Source organism: Temnothorax nylanderi, unplaced genomic scaffold, assembly GCF_030848795.1.
Source record: "Temnothorax nylanderi isolate EJ_2023f unplaced genomic scaffold, tnyl_v1.0 TNYL_tig0456_pilon, whole genome shotgun sequence".
Lineage (NCBI taxonomy): Eukaryota > Metazoa > Arthropoda > Insecta > Hymenoptera > Formicidae > Temnothorax > Temnothorax nylanderi.
The window spans coordinates 120,001-146,758 of NW_027249518.1; the positions used below are offsets into that span (position 1 = coordinate 120,001).

The window sequence follows — 26,758 nt, forward strand, 5'->3', positions numbered from 1 at the left end:
TTTCTGCCACTGTTCTTCCCTTTTCCTTCCGTCTCTTTTCATCCTCTCGCTCGCCGCCTTCCCTCCTTATTCCACCTTTACTCTCTTTCACCTCCGCCTTTACCTTTAACCCTTCCAAACAGGCTCTCCTCCATCCTTTCCGTAATCTCGTCCTCCGTCCCCTTCTAACTCCTCCATTTCTCCTCTCTCCTCGCTTACCTCTTTCACCTCCGCCTTTACCTTTAACCCTTCCGAACAGACTCTCCTCCGTCCCCTTCAAACTCTTACATTTCTCCTCTCTCCTCTCCTTTCTTCTTTCCTTCTCCTCTCTCTCTCTTACTCTCCTCGTATCCACCAATTTATCCTCGTCCATCTTCACCCTTAATCTACTCCCTTCCTCGTCGCTTTCTCTCCTTCTCCTTCTATCACCTGTCTATATGGCGGGCCCCTTCGATCGTTCGATCCATCGACCCGTCTCGATGACTCCCTGCTCCGTTTCGCACCTGCCGCGCCACCATCGACAATCCCTCTGTCTCGCGACAGGTCGATCGATCGATTATTAAGATGTATCCTATCATTTTTCAGGATTAGATGTACGTATATGTATTGAAAATGCAGTGTGACGGTTAAACCCCGGCATTTTTGAGATTTCAATTTTTCCACCGTTGTCGTTTTTGCTCTATACCGGTTAAACAAAGCGACGTAGATAAAAATTTCCTATATAAATTTTGTAGCTAAAGGTTCACTCTTTACAGTGGTATACCACATTTAACTAAAATTATTTATTTTCTTGTTAAAAATCGGCACCGAAAAAAAACTGACGGTTAGGCCCCGGTCTCCCCTACATTAAACCTTCAAAACTCTATTTATCTTTGCTATTGTTTGAATCATCTGGATTATATTTATAAAAAGTATTTACATAATTTTTACACATTTCTTTACACATATTATTTTTCTTCTATTAAATATTTATCTTAAGGGGATATACCACCTTTCTTAGAGTGTGGCATATCTTATCAAGTTTATGATCTTATGTAAATGATCTTCAAACGGGTTTAATCGTCGCTAACTGTTTATTAAAAAGTTATTAATAAACATGCAGAATAAAATGAATAGACGAATGTCGAACGTAATATAATCCTAATTTTACTAAACATAAATTTTATTATACCCACTCGGCATGTAATATTTCAGAAACATTTCTGCAAAATTCCATTTGAAATATTACACCTTTCATCAATATTTCAGAAATATTTCACGACCGTTTCTGCAACATTTCTGCAATGTTTCAATCGGCACAATTATTTCAAATGCAACTTTGCTGAAAGATTTCGGCAATATGTCTGAAATATTTCTGAAATATATCTACGAAATATTGCAGAAACACTTCAGAAATATTTCAAATACATTTTACACTGAGAAAAATGTTTTGTATTAGCTAACAAAATTTTGTTACTGACGCAAAAACTATTTGTTGATATGTGAAAAATGAAATATTTTGTTACCGGAACAAAAAAAATATATGTGCGTATAGTCGCCGCGCATTTGTCCGAAGAAATCCGCTCTCTCAGCCGGTCACCCATCCAAGTAGTATACCGGCGCCTTGTTGCTTGACATCGATGATCGAACAGGGTAGTGGTGATCCTCTGACTCTGACGCTTCTTTCTTTCTTATACTTGCTTATTTTGGTGAGCATAAAGCTATCGCATAACAATATTAACAATACAGATATACGAATAAATCTTTTTTGCCAGTCAGCGTCGAATATTATTTTATATTAAATATTATTAAATATTTTATACTAGCTGGTTACCCGGGCTTCGCCCCGGAGGACATATGTAATAAGACACGCAAATAGTCTCTCTCTCTCTCTCTCTCTCTCTCTCTCTCTCTCTCTCTCTCTCTCTCTCTCTCTCTCTCTCTCTCTCTCTCTCTCTCTCTCTCTCTCTCTCTCTCTCTCTCTCTCTCTCTCTCTCTCTCTCTCTCTCTCTCTCTCTCTCTCTCTCTCTCTCTCTCTCTCTCTCTCTCTCTCTCTCTCTCTCTCTCTCTCTCTCTCTCTCTCTCTCTCTCCCTCTCTCTCCCTCTCTCTCCCTCTCTCTCCCTCTCTCTCCCTCTCTCTCCCTCTCTCTCCCTCTCTCTCCCTCTCTCTCCCTCTCTCTCCCTCTCTCTCTTACCATTTCTCAATTCTTCCAATTCTCTCAATCTCTCTATTGATTCTTCATTTGAATTCATTTCATTATTTACTGCTTTTATTTCTGATTTATTTTCCATGATTCTGACATTTAATATGTGAAATTAGCAACTTATTCTACTTCTTCTTTTTCTCCTTATAGACAGACGACGTAATGTACATTTTTTTAAAAATTACGTATATTTTTTTAAACAAAAATTGGAAATGTTTCACTCTATTTTTTCCAATTTTTTTGAAGAAATAAGTGATTAAATCTCAAAGAAAAACTATAAAAAACTATAAAAACTATAAAAAAAAAACTATACACATCATGGCTCTCCCCGGAAAATTCTACCCCTACTTCATATACTTTTGGTAAAATTTCGGTCCACTAACGAATGTAATTCGGTCAATTATTTCCCGAAAAATTAGATAAATTAAAAGAATCGGTTTCCAGAAAATCGGTAATGAAAAACTATACACATCATGGCACTCCCCGGGAAATTCTACCCCTATTTCATATACTTTTGATAAAAATTCGGTCCACTAACAAAGAGATTCGGTCAATTATTTCCCGAAAAAATAAAAAAAACCGATTTCTAGAAAATCGGTAACAAAAAACAATACACATTATGGCACTCCCCGGAAAATTCTACCCCTACTTCATATATTTTTAGTAAAAATTCGGTCCACTAACGAATGTGATTCGGTCAATTTTTCGAAAAATTGGAAAAATTACAAAAATCGGTTTCCAGAAAATCGGTAGCGAAAAACTATACACTTTATGGCACTCCCCGGGAAATTCTACCCCTGTTTCATATACAATTCTTTGAAATTTGGTCGATTATTTCCCGAATTCGGTAGATTATTTCCCGAAAAATTAAAAAAATTAAAAAAATCGATTTCCAGAAAATCGGTAACGAAAAATTAACCACGACATTTTCATCCCCGGGAAATTCTACCCCTATTTCATGTACCTGTGGTAAAAATTTGGTCCACTAACGAATGAGTAGTTCGCGTACATACATACAGACAGACAGACGGACGTGACTTATATATATAGATTTTATATTAAAAATGCCATATAACAAAATTTGGAATATTAGAAAATTCTTAATAAAAGAGAAAAAATGCAATAAAATGCAATATTAAATAATAATAAATTTACAGAAATAGAATGGTTTGTTCCGCCAACAATAATCAACAAGAAACGTTTATTAGTTTCGACTTCCAATGGCAATATAAATTAAAACTTACTAAAGATGTTGTAATCGACCCAACTGGCCAAATTTATTAATCGAAAAACGCTACGTTTCGACCGAGGATCCGGTCCTTTTCAAGCGTGTATACAAAACTCACAAATGTCGATTAGTCAAGCATAATGCCCTAACTACACCGAATCTAAAAGATATTTGTGCGTCGGAATCTTTTTTCGATTAATAAATTTGGCCAGTTGGGTCGATTACAACATCTTTAGTAATTTTTAATTATCTACTGGCGACTCAAACTTCTTGTTCTGTTATAAATTAAAACGTTGCTACGTTTCGACCCCTCGGATCGGGTCCTTATCAAGCAATCTAAATAAAAAACAAACAACACGGTATAACAATAATTTAGTCGGCAGGATAAATTAATAGTCAGGAGAACATATTATAGATGAAGCGATACCTGGCAACTATTCCCTGTCACAAACCTAAACGTCGGCATTCTCGAAATTTTGCCCGAAATAATCAACTAGTCACTGAAAACAATGGTCAGTGAGCAATGTAAAAAGTATGCAGTTAAAGGCGATCAGAAAATAACTCACACGCATAGGTCGGCGACAGTGGAGAACGTGTTAAAAATATAAAAGAGTGACCACTGCGATGAAGCGTCGTCTGCAATCGAAGTATTGAAATTTTCTCCGGAGTAGAACATTATCGTGGAGCGACGACTAATGTGTGTTCACCTGTCGGAGTTGAGAGGCATACTAACTGTTCTCGGTATCTGACACATTGTAGGTTGTTGGAATAAACAAATATGGTTTACATGATATTTACAACGATGAAATTACTTTGTCATAAATAGGATTTAGATTTTCTGTATCCTTCTTTAAATTTATCGTCTTCGTATGTTTTTTAATCAAGAACATTTCAGCAATCTCCCTTTTTTTAATATTTTTTTCTTTATGGATGATGTTGGTTTCCGACCATTTAAAATTGTGACCACACAAAACGCGATGTTTGCTCACAACCGAGTGATTGCTGTCATGTTTTTTGATGTCATTTTGGTGCTCCTTGATGCGTGTCATTAAATGCCGTTTGGTCTGTCCGATGTACACTGCATCGCAGTCGTCACAATCGATCCGATATACAAGCTCGGTCTCATAATCTCTGATAAGTTTGTCTTTTCCTCTCTGAATAATTCCCTCGAGTTTTTTCGGGATGGTATATACAGTATCGAGGTGAACTGTGTTGAGAATGCCTCTCAACTCCGACAGGTGAACACACATTAGTCGTCGCTCCACGATAATGTTCTACTCCGGAGAAAATTTCAATACTTCGATTGCAGACGACGCTTCATCGCAGTGGTCACTCTTTTATATTTTTAACACGTTCTCCACTGTCGCCGACCTATGCGTGTGAGTTATTTTCTGATCGCCTTTAACTGCATACTTTTTACATTGCTCACTGACCATTGTTTTCAGTGACTAGTTGATTATTTCGGGCAAAATTTCGAGAATGCCGACGTTTAGGTTTGTGACAAGGAATAGTTGCCAGGTATCGCTTCATCTATAATATGTTCTCCTGACTATTAATTTATCCTGCCGACTAAATTATTGTTATACCGTGTTGTTTGTTTTTTATTTAGATTGCTTGATAAGGACCCGATCCGAGGGGTCGAAACGTAGCAACGTTTTAATTTATATTGCCATTGGAAGTCGAAACTAATAAACGTTTCTTGAATAATAAATTTAATTTTTTATAAGTTCTAAAGTCTGTCAGCAATTTTTCGGAAATATTACAAATGCAATGTTGTATGTAAAACATTCAAAAATATAACGCGTTCAATGTAAACGTAATAATAGTTTTATCATGTATCAGAAATGTTTCTAAACCATTACATCTGCAATATTTCTTCTGCAATATTGTAGAAATTCACTGCCTGCAATTCAATTTTTCATTACCTACGCAATCTTTCAGAAATTTTTCAGAAATATTTTAAATGCAATGTTGCGTTTGATATGTTACAGAAATATTATTCGTGCAATGCAAACGTAATATTACTTTTATAATGTTTCAGAAATATTTCTGAAATATTGCATTTGCTACATTTTTTTGCAATATTACAGAAACTTACAAATATTGTAAACAACTTTCTGAAAGATTTCAGAAATATTGTTAATGCAATATTATAAAAAAACATGATGCAGGTACATTTCTGAAATATTTCAGATGCATAGTTACAAATGAAATGTTAACGAAATATTTCTGCACCATTTCCGAATATTTCAATATTTCAGCAACATAACATGCCGAGTGGGTATGTATCTATATCTATTGCAAAATAAATACGTAGGTAGTTGAAAGGCTTTTCTTAAATAAACATGATAAGATTATTGTACAATTCATATAATATACACTACCGCTCATTGATTTCAATACATCCCCAGATTCGTTGATTTCTCTGTAAAGGATGAACATGATACGTGTGTTTTGCACAGAAATGAATGCACTTGCTGTTATAAACACTTTACTTGAATGCATCATATTTTTATATATTATTAGCTTTTTAGTATAGACCCCTACCTAAACCGTCTTATTTTTTTAATCGTAGACGGCTTTTTCTAAAATCTCTCTATATATAGAGAGAGAGAGATGAGGTTGGTAACGCTGGTGAGTACCATCGCACGTTTCTTGTTGTTGCTCCAGTTTTGAGTGAATCTTTTGCTGCCTTCTCCTGCCTTCGGGCCATTTTGATTGCAGGTATAAGCAAGCTCTTTAATTGCTCGATGCGAATTGCATGCGGGTTCTCGCGCTCTTGTCTCCTCGGCGCGGTGCTTTGGTGGCGAATTGCCTCCTCTCGATTCTAACCTGACGCGCCGGACCGCGCGTGTGTGGGGAGGCGATCTCACGCGCACGCGCCTGTCTTGCGTGCGTCTCTCTGCTGGCGTTGTTTCGGCCTGAGTAGTTGCACCGACTGGTCTGGGGATTCGTTCTTGATTGACGGCATGGCGCCACCAACTAAAATGGGAACCAGGGGTGCCAAGGCCAGGGATGACGGGACGTTGGACAAGTATATTGTGGACGGAGGAGAGAATAAAGGGAGTGAATTTGAAGATAAACTTATTAAGTTGATGGGAGAGATGAGCAGAGAATTGAGAGGGCTAAAGGAGGAAATGGAAAAGATGAAGAAGCAGATGAGGGAGGACAGAAGAGAGAGGGAAGAGGAAGGAAGGAGAGAGAGAGAGGAATGGAAACGAGAGAGAGAAGCAATGGAGAGGAGATTAGCGGACTTGGAGTGGACGAATGAGAGAAGAGAGAGAATGGAAAGGAAGAATAATATTATAATAAAGGGAGTGAACTGGAAAGAGGAAAGACTGGAGCAGGAAGTAGAGGAATTTGTAAAAAATAACTTAAAGGTAAAAATTGGAGTAAAAAAGGCGAACAGAATAAAGATAAATGATAATAAAAGTATGGTGATAGCGGAGATAGAAAAGTGGGAACAAAAAAGAGAAATTATGAGCAAGAAGAAAGAGTTGAGTAAAGGTATTATAATAGGGGACGATCTAACAAGGAAGGAAAAAGGAATACAACAAATGCTGTGGGAGATGGCGAGGGGGGAGAGAGAGAAGGGAAAAACGGCGACAATAGGATACAGGAAGATAAGTATAAACGGAAGATGGCACAGATGGAATGAGAGGGAGGGAAAGCTCGAGGAGGAGAGGCGGGACGGTGGGGAATGGGGACGCGAGAGGAGGAGAGAGGAGAGGAGGAAGGAAGAGAGCGGGGAGAAACAGACAGAAAAGGAGGGGGAGGAAGAGCGGAAGGGATTGAGGATTTGTTTTTGGAATGTGGCAGGTATAATGAACAAGTGCGAAGAAACGTGGGACTATCTAGAGGAATTCGATTTGATAGGACTGACGGAAACATGAGTAGAAGAGGAAACGTGGAAGAAAATCAGGAGTAAACTATCAAATAAATATAATTGGAACAGCATACCAGCGCTGAGAGAGAATAAAAAGGGAAGAGCCAAAGGAGGAATCATCACGGCAATAAATAAAGAATTACAAGGAATAAAGGTGAAGGAAATAAATAAAGGAGCAATGGAAGTAAATTTTGAATATAATGGTAAGAGATGGAGAGTCGTGACGGTGTACAGCCAGGATGTCGAAAAGACGATGGAGACCCTAGTGGAAGAAATTAAGGAGGAGGAGGAAGCATGCATAATGATTGGAGGAGATTTCAATGCGAGGACGGGGAGCGAGGGGGGACCGATGGGAACGGGGGAGAGGAAGGAGGAGGAGATGAGAAGGTCAAGGGACAAGATGGTAAATAGAGAGGGAAGAATAATGTTGAACAGATTGAGAGATAGAGGATGGGTGATACTAAACGGAACTGGAGAGAGGGAGGGGGGTTGGACATATGTCGGAGGAATGGGATCGTCGGTGATAGACTACGTGGTGGCGGATGTGAAAGCGATGGATGAGGTGAAGAAAGTAGAAGAAGGAACCAGAACAGAATCGGATCATATGCCGTTGGAGGTAGAGATGGAGGGGGAGAGAGAGAGAAGGGAAGGGAGGAAAACGGACACACAAGAGGTAGAAAAAAGCGTGTGGACGAAGGAAGGCGTGGAGCAATATCACGAAAAGTGCAAAGATTGGACATGCGAAAAAACGAAGAGCCAGGAGATATGGAGAGAGATAGAGGAAAAAGTGAAGGAGACAATTACGAAGGTAAAGAGGAAAATAACGCCATGGAAATTAGGAAGGAGAGAGTGGCACAGCAAACAATGGAAAGAAAAGAAGAAAGAGTTGAGAAGGGAACTAAGAAGACTAAAAAGTGGAAAGAGTAATAGGGAAGAATACATCACGAAGAGGAAAGAATATAGAACATGGTGCGACGAAGAGAGGAAGAGGCATGAGAGGGAAGAAGAAGAGAAGATAAGTGCGATAAGAACGGAGGAGGAAACGTGGAGATACATTAACAGATACAGGAAGAAGAGAGAAAGGATAGACGAAAATATAGAACTGGAAAGTTGGACGGCGCACTTTATGGAGCTTCTGGAAGGAACAAAGGAAAGAACGGTGATGGGGATGGAGGAGGACGGAGAAGAGGACAAGGAGGAGGGGGACAGAGAGGAGGAGGAAGAGTTAACAAGAGAAGAAATAATTAAGCAGCTTGTGGAGTTAAAGAAAGGCAAAGCACCGGGGGAAAATGGAATCGAGAATGAAGCATGGAGACTGATGCCGAAAGAAATAGGAGAGGTGTTCGTAGTTCTGTTGAACAAAATATGGAAAGGAGAAGGAATCCCAGAAGAATGGAACAGAGGGTTGATAAGCCCTATATTTAAGAAAGGAGAGAAGAATGAGGTAAAAAATTACAGAGGAGTGACCTTAATGGACACTGCCTACAAGGTATATGCGAATGTGCTGAATGGAAGATTAAAGAAGGAAATCGAAGAGAAACTGGAAGAGGGGCAATTCGGATTTAGAGCGGGGAGAGGTACGGCTGATGCAATATATACATTAAACCATGTGATAAACCGAGAACTGGCAAAGAAGAGGGGGAAGGTGTTCGTGTTCTTCGCGGATTTAAAGGCGGCCTTCGATAAGGTAGATAGAAAAGAACTAGGGAAAATGTTAAGGAAGTTAAAGATAGGAAGGAGGCTAAGGAAGAGAATAATGGAAACGTATAGGGAGACGAAGAACATTGTAAAAGTAGGGAAAAGAAGGTCAGAAGAATTTTGGACGAAAAGCGGAGTGAGGCAGGGGTGCCCCATGAGTCCTGCGCTGTTCAACGTTTATGGGTCGGATTTGGAGGCAGAGATGAGGAAGGAGCAAACTGGTGGAATTGTGGTAGGAAGGAAAAAGTTCTGGACAATTGCATACGCAGACGACATGGTGTTGCTGGCAAAGAGTGAACAAGAACTGAGAGGAATGATAAGAAGATTCAAGAGATACCTAGAAAGGAAAGGATTATATCTGAGTCCAGAAAAATCAAAGGTAATGGTGTTTGAGAGGGGAGGTGGAGGAAGGAGCAGGAGAGAGTGGAAGTGGGGGGACGAGAACATAGAGGAGGTGAAAGAGATGAAGTACCTAGGATATGTGATGCAGAAGAATGGAGGATCGGAGAAACACATTGAAGATAGGATGAGAGGAGCGACGATAGCGATGAAGCAGATATGGAGCATTGGGGAGGGGCTATTCAAGGAAGATTTCGGAAGAAGAATGAAAATGTTTGATTCGATAGTGGGAAGCATAGCCTTGTACGGGGCAGAGGTGTGGGGATGGAGAAACGACGAAAGGCTGGATAAAGTAAAGAAAAAATACGTGAAATGGATATTGGGACTGGACAGAAGAACACCAAACTACATTTTGATAGAAGAGACAAAGATGAGGGAACTGAGACTTGAAGCATTGAAAAGGGCAATAAAATATGAAGAAACCGCAAGGAAGTCGAAGAAGGAAATAGTAAGGGAATGTATTAGAGAAATAGACAGAGAGGGGGGAGAGAACGAAGGGAACAAGTGGAGAAGAAGGAGAGGAGAGGTGCTGGAGAGGCTGGAGTTGACCAAGAATGGGCTAGAAGAGAGAAGGGAGAGAGAGGAGCCGGAAAGGATAACGCGAGAAATGATGAAGGGAATAGAAGGAATGGAAAAGGAGGAAAGAAGAAAGAAAATAGGAGAATCGAGATATAATGAGTACTACAGAAGTATAATAACGGAAGGAGTACCGAAATACCTACAGGGAAGAAAGAAAAAGAAGGCCAGGAATGTAATAGCGAGATACAGATGCGGAAACGAAATGAAGGGAAGCCAATATTGGAGAGAGGAAGAAGACAGAAAATGCAGAATGTGTAAAGAAGAAAAAGAAAACATATGGCACGTTTTGGGGGAGTGTGAAGCAACGAGAGTAGAGTTGCGGATGGAGGAGTTCCTGAGCGAGGGCGGAGGCGGCTATGAGGCAATGAGGAGAGTGGACAGAATTAGGGAGGAGAAGTCGGAGATGGAGGAGAGGGGGGAGAGGGGCGAGGGGAGGTGCGGAGCGACGGAAATACCAAAGTCCCTTGCTTAATGTTAAAACTCGAGTCACTATTTTGTTTTATTGTATTTATTTTATTTGGAATGAAAAAGAACTTATTGTTTTAATTGATTTAATTTAACTAATTTATGTATTTTAGTATCTGACTTAGTAGTAGGGTTATTTTTGTATTTTATATTTTATTTCATTTATATTATATAATTTATTGTATTTTAGTATCTGACTTAGTAGTAAGGTTATTTTTACGTTGGAATTTGGGGATATATTGGCATCTGTGTGTAAAGTAGACTTTCGGAACTCGGCGATGATATTGCAATCTCAAAACAGCGAAAATGGAATATAAAAGCGCAAATGTATTGGAAGCTATCCAAAGCCGCAAGGCATGGATTATGAATAAACTAACTATATAGAGAGAGATATATATATATTTATTTAAAGATATATATTTTATTTGCCCGCGCATCGCGCGGATGTACCCTCCGCTGACCCGCCATTTTTGGCTCACTTTCATTTTTTTGCTTTTACAATGTTTCTTTATGCTTTTCTCTAATCTACTCTCAGTAATCCCGCTTTATTTTACTCTTCTTCTTAAATAGAATATCTTCCCTCAAATCCTGTTTGTATTTTTCCTACAGAATAATAGAATAATAATATCACAAATTAAATTGATCGTCAAATTCTAAACGCAACTGATGCTAATAAGCATTCTTTCCCCTTTTCCCCTCGCTTCGACCCCTTCCCAAAACCCTTTACGGGCTAACTTATTAGACCGTAGACGATGTTCTTTCCCCAAATAGTAATATTTACCCCAAAAAAAAATTTTTTTTTTGAAAAAAGGGACCTTTTTTAGACAATTTTGTATGAGGGCCCTTTGTCCCCGGACTCAGACCCCTTCCCAAAACCCTCTACGGTCTAAGTTAGAGTATTATGAGATAGTATACCAAATTTGGTTGTTCTAATTTGAAAACTGTAGATATGCATAGCGGACAAACATATACATACGTACATACATTCATTTATATATATAGATATATATAGATATATTTATATAAAAATCCTTGAAAACTGTGGTTCTCGAAGAAACCGGGCTAACAGCCGGATAATCAACTTCTAACAATAGTATACGTGACGTAAACTATAGATTTTCAGTACTGAAAGTGAATATGGGAACACAGCTATACGGTGAAGAGAGTCGGGATTCAAGCTTCACACGAGATAACATCTGACAGGAAGTAACGCGCGTAATACATCAAGATAATTAATCAACATCGCGAAAAACAGGCATAATAATGAATTCGATTATCGACTTAATGCGGCCTTTTTAAGAGTGGAGATGGAAGAGAAGAAGAAGTGGAAAAACATCATACGAAGCGAAAAAACTTCTTGATCGCAATAAATCTCTTACATGGTATTTTTAAAAACGGAAACAACATGTTATCTTATTGTCAATCGCTGAATATTTTCATAATTAAGGGCCTTGAGACTAAATTGAAAAAAATTGTAATCAGACGCGTGAAGATTGAAGTCCATATGCTACATAAATTAAATAAATAGATTCTATTAATGTAAATCTTATCGTTAATTTAGAAAAACCGATTTTAATTTAATATAATATAATTTATTTTATTTTATTTTATTTTATTTTTAATGTAACATGTGCCATATCTGCATTTTCAATAAATACAAAAAAAACTTATATTTTATTATTTTTATATATAACTTATACCAGATGCACGCTCATATATTATCGCTTATAATTATTCAAATGACTTCAAGAAGTTGAAGAATGATACATTTGTTCCAGATCTATAGCTGTAAACAATCGAGTGAAAATAGAAGTACCACAAAAACTGTACGCAAAGAATCATGCCAATTTATCAATAAATATTATCAACTATTGTATTTTTTTTGCCACCCGTTAAAATATAAGGTCAATACTATCACGAGTCTTCTCGATCGAGCTATTTTATTGTCAGGTGAAAGCTTCCATGAATCTAACATCAATATCGTTAAAAAAATACTATTGAACAATTCCTTTCCAATCGAGCTTATTAAAAAACACATTAATATTAGAATTAAACAACTGCGTCACAAACGGGACGTTGATAGCACACCTATTAATCTATTCGATCCACGGAGATGCGTCGTACTATCGTACGTTAAAGGTCTTGGCGAAGATATACGTCTCACACTTAATAATATCGGCCTCGATACTGTCCACACAGTCCCCAAAAAATTAGATGTCATCATAAAAAGGGGAAAAGACCGTCTTGATAAGAATTATTCTACCGAGTTGGTCTACAGAATTAACTGTGATAATTGTAGTGCATCCTACATCGGACAAACAAAACGTTACTTAAAAACGCGCGTTACGGAACATTTTAATGACATAAAGAAAGACGATTGTAAGCGTTCCGTCGTCAGCAAACATCACGTTTCTCACGGTCATGATTTTAAATGGTCTGAGGTTGATGCATTTTAAATAAGTACACATATCAGCAAATTACTTCTCTTAGTATTGTCACAAACTGTTATACTCCCTTAGGAAAATTTACTTAAAGTTTTTTAAAGTTACTTAAAGTATTTTAAAGTATTATAAAGTATACTAGCCGTAATACTAGTATACTAATAGTATAATAGTAGACTAATAGTATACTGACAGCCGAGCGTAAAGTTTTCTTTAAGTTATTAACCTCAATAAAAACTTTATAAGCAAGTCGCAAATATACTTTAAATTTACTTTTAACAAACGTAATACTTATAAATATACTTTAAATTTACTTTTTATAAAGGTAATACTTAAAGCTGATTTTAACTTATGCGTGTTGTTTCAACAGTATACTTAAAAAGACAAGTTTCCTTTTTCACCACACTTGCACCACACGAGACATTAAGAAATATTATATCATATATCCAATTCAAAATTTTATTACTCTTTTTAAACTGAATTTGTTTCTTAAGATGATTTTTGGAAAATTATATATTTGCGCTGGTTATGACATATGTAGACTATATATAACACTTACATCAAATTAAGAAGTAGTCTACCACGTAAGGCAGTTGGCTCACGATCCAGAGGTCCCGAGTTCGAATCCCACCAAGGTAAGTGTGTTTTTCAAATACGAGAAAATATTTATAATCATAGACTGCATCTTAAGAAACAAATTTAGTTATAAAATAGTAATAAAATTTCGAAATAAATATTTTTTTTTTATTCCGGGTGAATATCGGAAATCAGTGTCCTCTAGTATTAAGAGGACTGCAATCTTAAGTCTAGTGTCTCATGGTTAGAGGATATTCCTCTAGATTTTAAAATATCTTCTTGAGACCGTATTTCAGAGGAAAATCCTCTAAAATCAAGCGGGAGCCACTAAATGACAAAATATTTTTTTTGGGGTGATTAATAGTAATTGCATGAGTTAACTTAAAGTAACCTTTAAAGTATATTATAGAAATACTTAAAGTTTGGTTCAAAATCACTTCTAGTTTATCAATAGTTTATCAATAGTTTATCAATAGTAATTTCTTTGGTAAACTTTCTAGTTTATTTTAAGTTTTTTTAAGTAAATTTTCCTAAGGGCTTCTCAATTACATTTGTTAATAACTTTTTAATAAATAACAAGCGACGGCTAAAACCATATTTACGTTTTTTAAAACATAAAATTGTATATATATCTACTTTTCAATACACCAACTATTCTTTGCTTTAACGTCGCGCACATCTGTGAATATCTAAGTTCAGCACAAATAGGTTTTCAGCTTGTTTGTGCTGAAAAAAAATAGGTAGGTTACATATTCTTCGGGCTTCACCAGTTAGTTATCACTGTCGGAGTCACAACAAAAATTTTTATGCCAAGAGAGCCACAAAAAATTTCAAAATTCGAAAAAAGCCCTATTCTGAATAATTACCTAATTACCTAAAACAATTACCTAAAATTTATTTCCATTTTCCTAAAAAGCATTCAGGCAAATGCTATTTGCCTAGAAAAATAGCATTTAAACACAAATAAACGGGCGAAAGCCGTTTGACCGGACAGATAGCACTTGTATAGTCAAAAACTATTTTTTTTTAAATAACTATTTGCCTACGACATGTACAAAAATAAATTTGTATCTTACATTCTGGAAAATTTCTCGAAAAATCGCTTTACAGTTTCAGTTATTCAAGTGTTCCCACAAAAAATCTAATCCACAACTATAATCGTTCTTTATTCTCTATCTCTCTCCCCCTTCTCCCTCCCTCTTTCTCTCTCTCTCTCTCTCTCTCTCTCTCTCTCTCTCTCTCTCTCTCTCTCTCTCTCTCTCTCTCTCTGGATTTTTATTTATTTGGGATTTTGTGGAATTAAATTTATTATTATATAATTATTGCATTTTTTCTCTTTTATTAAGAATTTTTTAATATTCCAAATTTTGTCATATGGCATTTTTAATATAAAATATAGTATTTAATAATATTTAATATAAAATAATATTCGACGCTGACTGGCAAAAAAGATTTATTCGTATATCTGTATTGTTTATTTTTATGCGATAGCTTTATGCTCACCAAAATAAGCAAGTATAAGAAAGAAAGAAGCGCCAGAGTCAGAGGATCACCACTACCCTGTTCGATCATCGATGTCAAGCAACAAGGCGCCGGTATACTACTTGGATGGGTGACCGGCTGAGAGAGTGGATTTCTTCGGACAAATGCGCGGCGGCTATACGCACATGGCTTAATATATATTTTTTTGTTCCGGTAACAAAATATTTCATTTTTCACATATCAACAAATAGTTTTTGCGTCAGTAAGAAAATTTTGTTTGCTAATACAAAACATTTTTCTCAGTGTAAAATGTATTTGAAATATCTCTGAAGTGTTTCTGCAATATTTCGTAGATATATTTCAGAAATATTTCAGAAATATTGCCGAAATCTTTCAGCAAAGTTGCATTTGAAATAATTGTGCCGATTGAAACATTGCAGAAGTGTTGCAGAAACGGTCGTGAAATATTTCTGAAATATTGATGAAAGGTGTAATATTTTAAATGGAATTTTGCAGAAATGTTTCTGAAATATTACATGCCGAGTGGGTTATTACAGGTATCAAAGAGTTTCTTTGTCAGTCAATTGGCCGAGCTAAAACGTAAGTAACTTACTGTATTAATCTCGTTTTTCGTTTATGTTAATTCTAATTTCTTTTTATTCTTGACAGATGGAAAGCAAAACAGCAGAATGAAAGAAATCCAGATCTTCATAAACATATGTCTGAAACGGAAGAAACCTCTATTTTGAATGAAAGTGGTGAACAAAGTGAAGCTTCTTTAACTGATGTGGAAGATGACAGTAACAAGCACCTTCCCGATATTAATAATAAAAAACTAGTTCCTTATGTTAAAGACTCAGATGATGATTCGTCATAGTAGCCTATAATGTCATTAAAAAAAAATTAACAAATGTAGTATTGCGCTTTATACATTAGAAGTAATATTTTTATTTTTCCTCACAGTAATACTACTGAATATAAAAAAGATTTTAGTTATATATAATGCATTGTAATATGCTTTGCATTATACAACTTTATTAATTTTAATTTTATTTTTTTATGTGACTAAAGTTTATTATCATATTATATAATATGCTGTGATATTAACATGTATGAGAGATAGATATAATTATATATTTTTTGTAAACTGTTTTATTAAATAATTTTTTGTGAAGAACGACTTTTCTATGACACCTGACACTTATTCCTTAATATTGTATATAATTTAATACTAGATACAATAATATTGAATATTACTATACTATATATTTATATATAACATATTTATTTTTAATGAGGTATAGATATCCGATATATATGCAGAATCAGATATCATATCTGGAGATGAAATTATCATGGCTTTTTACGATCTTGGAGATGTCTTTGAGATATTCTCATGATATCTTGCGCAATCAAATATTCCGTCATTCAGATATCTTCTAGATATCTTGCGCAATCAAATATTCCGTCATTCAGATATCTTCTAGATATCTTGGAGATATATTTTGCTGTGTGGGTACATAACACTAAACATTATTGCATTTAGCATTTATCTTATCTCACGCGTGACAGTGTATCTACGCGATTTGCAGACACGAGTCTCTCCCTGAAAGTAGAGATGCCAGATTCCTAGTATGCGCCGAGTAAGTCATTCTATAGGGGGGTTTAGTCGGTAAGAATCCGACATACCTCCTGGTCCTTCCCTGTATGTACCCCTATTCTGTAACTCTTAACGACAGTGTCGGTATCGTTATGTTATCGTTGCGCAGGTATACTATATGGAAAAAAAGCTGCGCAACTATCGTTATGAGCACATAACGACGCATAACGAGTTACAGAATCGCACTACTGGAGACCGGGGGGACCTCCAAGTTCACCAGTATTTACTATCGTCACGATAGCAAAGTCAGTGAATGCATAACGGCACCTGCATACTAATGAAGATAAGACACTACTCGTTGCAGAAACAGGTTTATCTCTTTATGCAACACGCATTAAAGTATGGCGCGTACGACTTTTTTATCATGAAAGAGCTATCAGTGATTTTGCCAAAAGCTCGATAATGCCAGGAAGTATTTAATTTTGTATAAAATTAATCGTTTAGTTTTACTTTAACCGAATAATAAATTAGTTTACCTTGGCCATACTTTATTTTGCCTTTTACCGAAGAAAATAAATCGTTCTCCTTCTCTTTCGTTACGCAAGCGTCCTTGCCGTTAATGTAATGCAGAAGTGCAAATGGGGGATAATAATACCAAGACCTGAAGCACTACAGCTGTTAAGGAAATTCGAATCCTTCTACCGCCGAGGTTAAGGCGGACAGAACCGACAAGAATCGGAGTTGTAGAAGTCCGCGCTGAAATGTAAAGCGCAACTGCATTCTAACCGGACAACATCCTCTATGCACTTTGACGATCCTGAAGAAGGAATTGAGACGGCCATGCGTATTCCATTCGAGAAAATGAACTTTTCTCTACATCAGCAATCGTCAATCCGACGGCATGAACAGCAATCGAGATGCCAGAAACGAAAAGATGACCAGCAATTCGAGCCTTCCATTCGCCACGTATCGACAAAGTACTCGACCGAATTATGCGGGAAAGACCGGGACTACTTGACGGAGAAGAAATTCACGCCATAACCCCAGCAAAGTATAACATTTTAATAGGAGTTTACGTCGCCGACCTCTTGTTATTCGATCTCAATGCTATTCGGCTTCGCGTCTAATTGTAAGATGTCGGAATTAATGCGTGCTATGAGCGCAAGCACTGTGTTGCGACCAGTCGTTCCGGGTTTAAGTTTAGTTAATCTTATTAATCTTATTCTTTACACGTTTTGTACCTTCCCACTCGGCATGTTATGTTGCTGAAATATTGAAATATTCGGAAATGGTGCAGAAATATTTCGTTAACATTTCATTTGTAACTATGCATCTGAAATATTTTAGAAATGTACCTGCATCATGTTTTTTATAATATTGCATTAACAATATTTCTGAAATCTTTCAGAAAGTTGTTTACAATATTTGTAAGTTTCTGTAATATTGCAAAAAAATGTAGCAGATGCAATATTTCAGAAATATTTCTGAAACGTTATAAAAGTAATAGTACGTTTGCATTGCACGAATAATATTTCTGTAACATATTAAACGCAACATTGCATTTAAAATATTTCTGAAAAATTTCTGAAAGATTGCGTAGATAATGAAAAATTGAATTGCAGGCTGTGAATTTCTACAATTTTGCAGAAGAAATATTGCAGATGTAATGGTTTAGAAACATTTCTGATACATAATAAAACTATTATTACGTTTACATTGCACGCGTTATATTTTTGAATGTTTCACATACAACATTGCATTTGTAATATTTCCGAAAAATTGCTGACAGACTTTAGAACTTATAAAAAATTAAATTTATTATTATATAATTATAATTATTGCATTTTTTCTCTTTTATTAATAATTTTCTGATATTCTAAATTTTGTCATATGGCATTTTTAATATAAAATATAAAATATTTAATAATATTTAATATAAAATAATATTCAACGCTGACTGGCAAAAAAGATTTATTCGTATATTTGTATTGTTAATATTGTTATGCGATAGCTTTATGCTCACCAAAATAAGCAAGTATAAGAAAGAAAGAAGCGTCAGAGTCAGAGGATCACCACTACCCTGTTCGATCATCGATGTCAAGAAACAAGGCGCCGGTATACTACTTGGATGGGTGACCGGCTGAAAGAGCGGATTTCTTCGGACAAACGCGCGACGGCTATACGCACATATACGGCTTAATATATTTTTTTTTGTTCCGGTAATAAAATATTTCATTTTTCACATATCAACAAATAGTTTTTGCGTCAGTAAGAAAATTTTGTTTGCTAATACAAAACATTTTTCTCAGTGTAAAATGTATTTGAAATATCTCTGAAGTGTTTCTGCAATATTTCGTAGATATATTTGAGAAATATTTCAGTATATTACCGAAATATTGCCGAAATCTTTCAGCAAGGTTGCTTTGAAATAATTGCGGACATTGAAACATTGCCGAAATGATGTAGAAACGGTCGTGAAATATTTCTGAAATATTAATAAAAGGTGTAATATTTCAAATGGAATTTTGCAGAAATGTTTCTGAAATATTACATGCCGAGTGGGTTGTGATCCTTGTCCGTCCCCAGATTTGCAAGATTGTTGTTGGATGGTTATTGAATTATTATCATATAATATTGCTTGCTTGAGATGGAGACTATATGATTTCACGCAGGTTCCTTTGACAGCTGATCAACACGTCTCGCTTGTGACATCAGTGTTCGCAGGAGGAGAGTGTGACAGGAAAGTAAAATTCCCCCTGACGTCAACGCTTGACTCAATCACTCCTCGAAGAGTAGCCGAAACTTGCCCATTTGTCTAATTGTGTCGATGTATGTATATCCTCTGTTTGTCGCATTTGAATGTTGTTGTGTTTTGCGTTATTCGTTGTTAGCGAGCTCCGTCGAATTTGATAAACGGTAACGCGCGTGCGCAAAAGAATTCAATATCGATCCGTATGGATAGATCCATATAGGAGCTAGATCAGGAAATTGGGGGGGGGGGAACGGTCCGCGCGCTGCCGTTAGAAAGCAAGGAAGGATATTTCCCTTCCGTCTGTTGAAGCGGCTAGTCGAGGAATAATATAAAGTATAAAGATTGTGAGATTTTATAAATTTATATAAAGTGTAAAATATTCTGTGAAACTTAATTGTGATTGAGGACAGCTCAATCGGAGAAGCCTGTATCGTGAGTCAAAATAAATTGTATTTCTTTGCCTCAAGCAGTAATTTTGGAATAGCAGTCTTGCAAATCCATTTATCCTTGGGTCCTCCGACGGAACTCCCCTTGTGTTGTCTCATAATAAATTGCTCAAAATCGCTAGCCGATTACGGAGAATTAGGAGAATATAGTTTGTTAGTTCTCACAAAACTAACTGGCGCCCAATTAATAAGGTAATTTTGTCAAATCACTTAGAGCCCTGGCAGCCATTGACCCAGGCCGCGCCAGGTGTCGGCATTATTCATAAAATTAAATATTAAATTCTGTCAAAAGGATAATGCCGATCTCAATTTGAACTGTTTAACAAAAAAAGATTAAACAAAAGTTGTTTAGTTGTTTGTTTTTAAGAAACTTATCAATGATATTTTTTCACTTGACCTATTCCAGATAGCACAGTGAGTTCGTAAAGTATTCTTCAAGTTTTCTCCTTTCCTGAATTGTATATCTTTAAGTAATTGTATATCCACAGAAGAATACTATAAGAATGATTCAGGAATTTACATGTACCATAATTGGAATTCTTGAAAACTTCTTAAAGTATTCAATTTTATTTTATATCAACAGATGTATACTTTTTTTAATTTAAGGAGATTTGTGTTTAGAATAGATATAGAATTACGAAGTATTCAGTAAACTTCAACCAACAGTAGCATTACATCAATATTATAATTTTTCACTAAACAGTGTAAGTATATTATAACATGTATATAACAATTACATTGTTGACACTGTCAAATTATAATTGACGTAATGTTATTGTTAGTTGATTTAGTAAACAACAGTCCTCTTCCTAATAAATTAATTAAAATAATTAAAATATATTTAATTCAAAACCTCACATTGGAAAAATTGTGTATAGGAAAAAGTTAAAAAAATATTATTATTTTGACTTTTAATTTATTTTTTTTTAAATAAACTTTATCTACATATATCTATATAATCAAATGTCTTGACTGATTCATCAACACGCCCAGCCCAAACCCCTAAACCTAGATATATGAAATTTGGAGAATATCCCAGGTAGCAAAGTGACGTCTATTTAACGTCATTTTTTGGTCATGTTCTGACGATTGCGACGTTATGAAATGACGTCAAAGTGCCGTAAAAATGACGTACTTTTGTCTCATCTCCGTGACGTCATATATTGACGTCACTAATACGTAATTAATGACGTCGCCGGGACGAAATAAAAGTACGTCAGATTTTGAACATTTGGACGTCATCTTGGAATGGCAGTCACAAGACTGACCATAAAATGTCGTCAAATAGACGACAACTTTTTAATCTACATTATTTTTTATGAAATCAAAATGTTAAAATGTCCACTTGATAACATTTATAAAAAAACGTTTTTCTTCTTTATCTATGAAAAAAAACGCTTTTTTAACTGTTTCTTTACGTATCATGTGCATATAGCCCCGCTCTCTCAAGGCGGTCACCCATCCTAGTACAGTACCGCGCCCGTGTTGCTTGACTTCGATGATCCAGTGAACAGTGACGATCTTCTGACCCTGATGCTTCCTTAGTAACTGTACTTGTCTATAACAAGTACATCTTTAAAGTGTTCAAAAATCTTGTAATGATATCTTCTTGATAGCTATAACACTGCATGAAATAGTTATCATTGTCTTATAAACGTCCATTATTAGTCGCCGACGTCATAGACCAAAAATGACTAAAATACTCTCTAAATCTGAATCAGTGGAAAAGTCACTGATTCCATCAGTGACGTCTTGTATCGCTAATAAAACAGTGAAACAGGACCGAACGCGCTGCGCAATCAGCGAGAACGGCAAAGTTCACAGATTCATCAGTGGTTATATCGCCATTCACTTATTATTATAGTGGCTTCCAAGCGAACATGTTCGTGCGTGCGTCTTATATATGATTATTGGTGGTAAGTAAAGTTTTTGCATTATTAAATACAAAACCGATATTCTCGATTTACCGACACGTCTCCGATTTACGGCGTTGCGCGGATCGATAACGTTGTGGAGCGTTCCGGAATCACGCGCGACGTCGATAACGGCAGGGCCACCGCGCAGGGCGGCTGCGCAGCCCCGCGAGGGGCGAAAAGTTCGACCCGCGATCCGCGATCGAGTGCGACGTCGTTCTTCCTCTTCCGTGATACCCGCCGAACAGACGCATTCCGCCTTTTCCTGCGTGAAGCCCGGCCCGTCGTGGGTGACCCCAGCCAACCCGAGCGAGAGAGGAGGCCGCACCGGCGAGGACGAGCACCGGGACCGGGAGCAGCGTGTCGGTGAGTTCGCCCGTTTAATTAATTGTGAGCCACGAGCGGACTGCGAGAGGATCGCGCTCCCGCTCTGTTGTCGCCATATTTTCGCGTGCAAGCAAGCTCGGCGTAAGATTTCGGTCGGCGGTCGACACCAAGCGCGAGGGACCCCGGACGTGGTTATCGTAGGCAGGGTAATCGGAGCGAGCCCTTGGAGATCCGGTCAGGGAAGCGTCGAGGAGCCCCCGATTAGCGGGGTACGCGACACGCGAATATTAACGTTGCGGGAACGTTCTAGCGGCTTCGGAGCACGTGAGGGCCGCGTGCTCCTCACGCGCGATGCGTTGTCGAGCCGAACGGCGGGAGCCGTTAATCTTGACCTACAAAATTAAAACCAGTTTGACATTATTTTCATTTTGAAGTAGCAGACAAGATTATTAGAACCGTCTCTCCGCTCCATTACGAACCTTGCAAATAATTATAAGTGTCGCAAATACATCCTGCTCTCCCTTTTGATCCGCTGTCCCCATAAGATAGCGTGACATTACATATACTTTTTTAGATATGAGTGAGATCTGATTTTTATTATTTTATATGCTATTATTACGTATGTACTTAATATGTGTAAGTTGTCTAGCTGGATATACATTTCAGTTTGTTTCAGATAATCTTCAATTATTAAAATTTTATGGATATGGACGAAATTATGAAATGGTCGCCAGACAAGGTAGCAGAGAAATTATTGGATCTTACACAAGACAAATTAGTTGCTAATGCTTTTTTGGGTGAGCATTCTGAATGAGTTAGCCAACATTTTTTTTCATGCAGAGAGCTTTTGTAATTCTTGTTATAGTTGTAATTATATTCCTGATTTTTAATATCATATTGATTAACAAACACTGATGAAACTGTCGAAACTCGTAGAATTTGTCTGTACAGTTGAGGCTCAGAGATGATCACTGAAAGATCGTAAATAATAGCTGCGGTAAATAATACTTGACGATTCAAATACTTTAAAGCGTTCTTCTTCTCCTTCTTTCTTCATTAAAAACAAGGAGAAGATGAATGCTACGAAGCATTTGTAGCGTTTCAAGTGAACCGCAATCAATATCTCGTAACATGGAATATGCAATCTCTCAGTGGTTATTTGTAAATTCTAACTTTTCAGACGAGTCGTAACAGTTTTGGATTCAAATATCGATATCGATCTGAAGTTATTGCAGCGTTTTGCGAAAAGTGATATGGATCGTCTGAATTGTTATGTATGTCACGAAAATGTCCCTAATGGATTGAATGGTTTAGTGCGGCATTTACAATTTTCTCATGGACTTACAATTCAACGGGGAATGGGGAAAAATGGTTTTGAATGTGGCCAAGATGGATGTCGTAGAACGTTTATGTATTTCTATACATTGAGAAGGCACATACGTCGGTGTCATAGATACAGATGTGATGATAATTTAGAGCCTGAATTAATTCCTGACGACGAATCAATTCCTGACGATAACGATGAATTAATTCCTGACGACGAATCAATTCCTGACGACGAATCAATTCCTGACGATAACGATGAATTTCATGCACATGACGCTGCAGTGGAAGATGTGGTCAACGTGAGAAACTTTGAAGAGGCTGACGAAAATCTAAACTTTGATTTATATGCTTCGATTGTCAGATTAATTGCAAGACTTCAATCCAAGGGAACTATGAGTACCACTATTTTGAATAACGTTTTAGATGAATTCGAGGAAGTGGTCTTGAGTTTAACTAGTTCCTTGAAAACAAAAGTTGTCAATTATTTTCAAGCAAGAAATGCTACTGAAGACCCTGAAGTTGTTGAATTACTCTCTAATTTTGATTTTGAGAATCCTTTCGATAATTTCCGTACTTTGGAGAATCAAATAAAAGCATTAAAGACTAACTGTGGTTATATCGAACCCGTAGAGATTCCTCTTGGTTACCGCATGGAAAATTCATTGGATAGTGAAACTGGAACTTATATACCTAAATTTGTACTTGAAACTTGTCAATATGTGCCAATAATAGATACTTTGAAGTTGGTAATGTCAAACGCAGAAGTCAAACAAGCTATTCTTTCTGAACAGCCATCAGCGAATGGTATTCTAGCTTCATTTGTGGATGGAGATCATTTTAAAAATCATCCCCTTTTCAAGAAACATAGACATGCCTTACGATTACAGATTTATTATGACGAGTTGGAAATTGTTAACCCTCTTGGATCTAAAACAGGAATCCACAAATTGGGCGCTTTCTATTATACAATTCAAAATATTCCGGCTCATATAAATTCTGATTTAGGAAGTATACACGTTCTCCTGTTATGTTCTGATGCAGATGTAAAAAAGTATGGGTTTGATAAAATATTGTCCCCCTTTTTGAGTGATTTAGAGAAGTTAGAAAGCGACGACGGAGTTAAAATTATGCTTCATGATGAGGAATTTATTTTACATGCGACAATAACTGCTTTTTGTGGAGACACTTTAGCTGTGCATGAGGTATTTAATATGCTTGGACCTAAAGCGAACAAGTTCTGCCGAATGTGCTTATACTCTAGAGAAGACCTGCATGCTGGAAGAACAAGATTAGGCAATGAAAGGACTGAAGAGGTATTCAATGAGCATCTGGAGTATTTACGCAGGCATAATTTTTCTGCTCCATCCATGGCAGCAACTGGTTTGAAAGATGACTGTTGCCTTAACAAGTCACGATATTTTCATACCTGTAGGAATAAAATTTTTGATGTGATGCATGATATTCTGTGCGGAATAGGCCCTATGATATTAAAACTTGTACTTCATCACTACATTTGTATTACAAGAAAATTTACTGTTGATTACTTTAATAGCAAAATTGCATCATTCCAATATGGCTTTGTGGAAAACAAGAACAAACCATCCGCAAATTTTTCTATAAATATGCTCCAAAAAAATGATCATTTACTAAGCCAAAAGGCAATGCAGATGTGGTTACTGTTAAGAGCCTTTCCATTCATAGTTGCAGAAAAAATTGACAGAGGAGATGAACACATAGAGCTAATATTACTATTACTAAGAATTATGGAAATAGTGCTGGCCCCAAGAGTGACAAGATCTTTGATGCCATATCTGCAAGCCCTGACAAAAGATTTTATGAATACATTTCGGAAACTCTTTCCCAATATCAATTGCATTAACAAGTTCCATCACCTTATTCATTACGCAGATTGTATACTTTGGGCAGGTCCTCTACGATGCTATTTTTGCATGCGTTTTGAAGCAAAACACGCTGAAATTAAATTGCGAGCTCAAAATGTTCACAATTTCAAGAATCCTCCAAAGACTCTAATCAGAGTATGTCAATGTGTACAGAGTTCAAAATGGGGAGCAGGTGATGTCAAACTCAAAAGAGTGCATACACTGAGTGGTAAAACTTGTCATGTGCAAGAAACTCAAAGCAGACAATTTCTTTTGGAATTAGGCTATGTGGATACAGACAACGTATTTCGATCCAAAAGTATTAAAGTTAATGGAGTAGAATTCAGACCTAGTCTGTTTGTTTGTCTTAAGGCTGCAGTAAAACGAAGAGAAAATCTCCCTATATTTGGAAAAATCGTAGAAATAGTTCTCTTAAGAGAAAATAAGGTGTATTTTCTAATTTTTCGCTGTGAGACTACAATTTTTGATCCTCATTTTAATGCATTTTGCATTGAAGTTGGAGATACAGATCATGCTTTACATTTTGTCTCAGTTTCTTCACTTGCCCACTTTAAACCATTTAGTCCATGGACAGTGCCAACCTCTAATGGTCTTTACATCAGTCCTCGCCACATTATTTTGTAAAAGTGAGTATATCTCTCAAGTGGTTAGTTGTGGAATTGCTTTGTTTTCATTGTGTATTTTTTGCAATCGCAGAAAAGTGTAACTATTCACTTTATTTGTTTACATGTGTAATACTTTTTTTGTGAAATTAAACTTTATTAATATAATGTTGTCTTCAGGTATATTTTATTCTATTATCTACAAGTTCTTTATTTTTGTTTTCTTTTAAAATTACTATTTACTATTTTATTTTGTCTAGCACAAACTATAACTAATCCTTATTTTTTTCGGTGTTGGAAAAAAATCTTTATTTTTCATTGATGTTACAATAAATATTCTATTTTTTTTTTCAGACCAATGTATCAATGGGGAAGCTTTCTTAGAGCTATCAGATCCAGATTTAAAAGAACTAGGAATTAAAATGGGGCCCAGGAAAATAATAACAAAATTTCTTCAGGAATTGAAATGGAAATCAACTGTAAGTTTGCTTTGTATACTATGCGTAAAATCTATAACTTAAATTACTGCAATTTAATTTCATATTTTATTAGAGAGATTAATATTTTATTTTTACATTTTGTTCTTTCTCAGGTAATACTGGGGAGCTTTCCCATTGATACTGTACATGAAGTGCTGCAGGGAGAAAAAGTAGAGGACATTATAACACAAATGTCTGTTGAAAATACTGCAACAACATCGAGCCAACACTCATCGCAAATATCCGATGAAATCGCTACTACTAGTTCTGCTGAAATACTTAATTCCAAAAGTGATCTGCTGCAGAATCATCCCGAACAGTTTTCAACGTTTTCCTCCTCTACACAGCAATTGCCTCAATCAGAAGTGAATGTAAACTTATTTTCGGTAAAATTTTTACATTCCTGGATATGAATTTAAAATTGAGATTTTTTGTGTATTTTCTCTGAAACAGTTTTTCTTTATTTCTCTTTTATTTTTATTTTTAGCGTTATGGA

General features: G+C 36.3%; 2 protein-coding genes across 2 annotated transcripts; both read left to right on the forward strand.

Annotated features, from left to right (window-relative positions):
* The first annotated feature begins 7,821 nt into the window (after positions 1-7,821).
* Positions 7,822-15,793, forward strand: LOC139782958 (uncharacterized). The gene is made up of 2 exons (XM_071722051.1): positions 7,822-10,387; positions 15,586-15,793. Exons 1-2 carry the CDS (start codon positions 7,830-7,832, stop codon positions 15,791-15,793), a joined length of 2,766 nt encoding a protein of 921 aa, XP_071578152.1. The 5' UTR covers positions 7,822-7,829.
* Positions 15,794-21,424: 5,631 nt separating this feature from the next.
* LOC139782959 (uncharacterized) lies at positions 21,425-26,648 on the forward strand (the record flags this gene model as incomplete). The annotated part of the gene is made up of 5 exons (XM_071722052.1): positions 21,425-21,993; positions 22,631-22,751; positions 25,714-25,807; positions 26,138-26,262; positions 26,376-26,648. Coding segments are annotated over exons 2-5 (504 nt in total), but the record flags the coding sequence as incomplete, so codon positions are not given.
* Between the last annotated feature and the right edge of the window lie 110 nt (positions 26,649-26,758).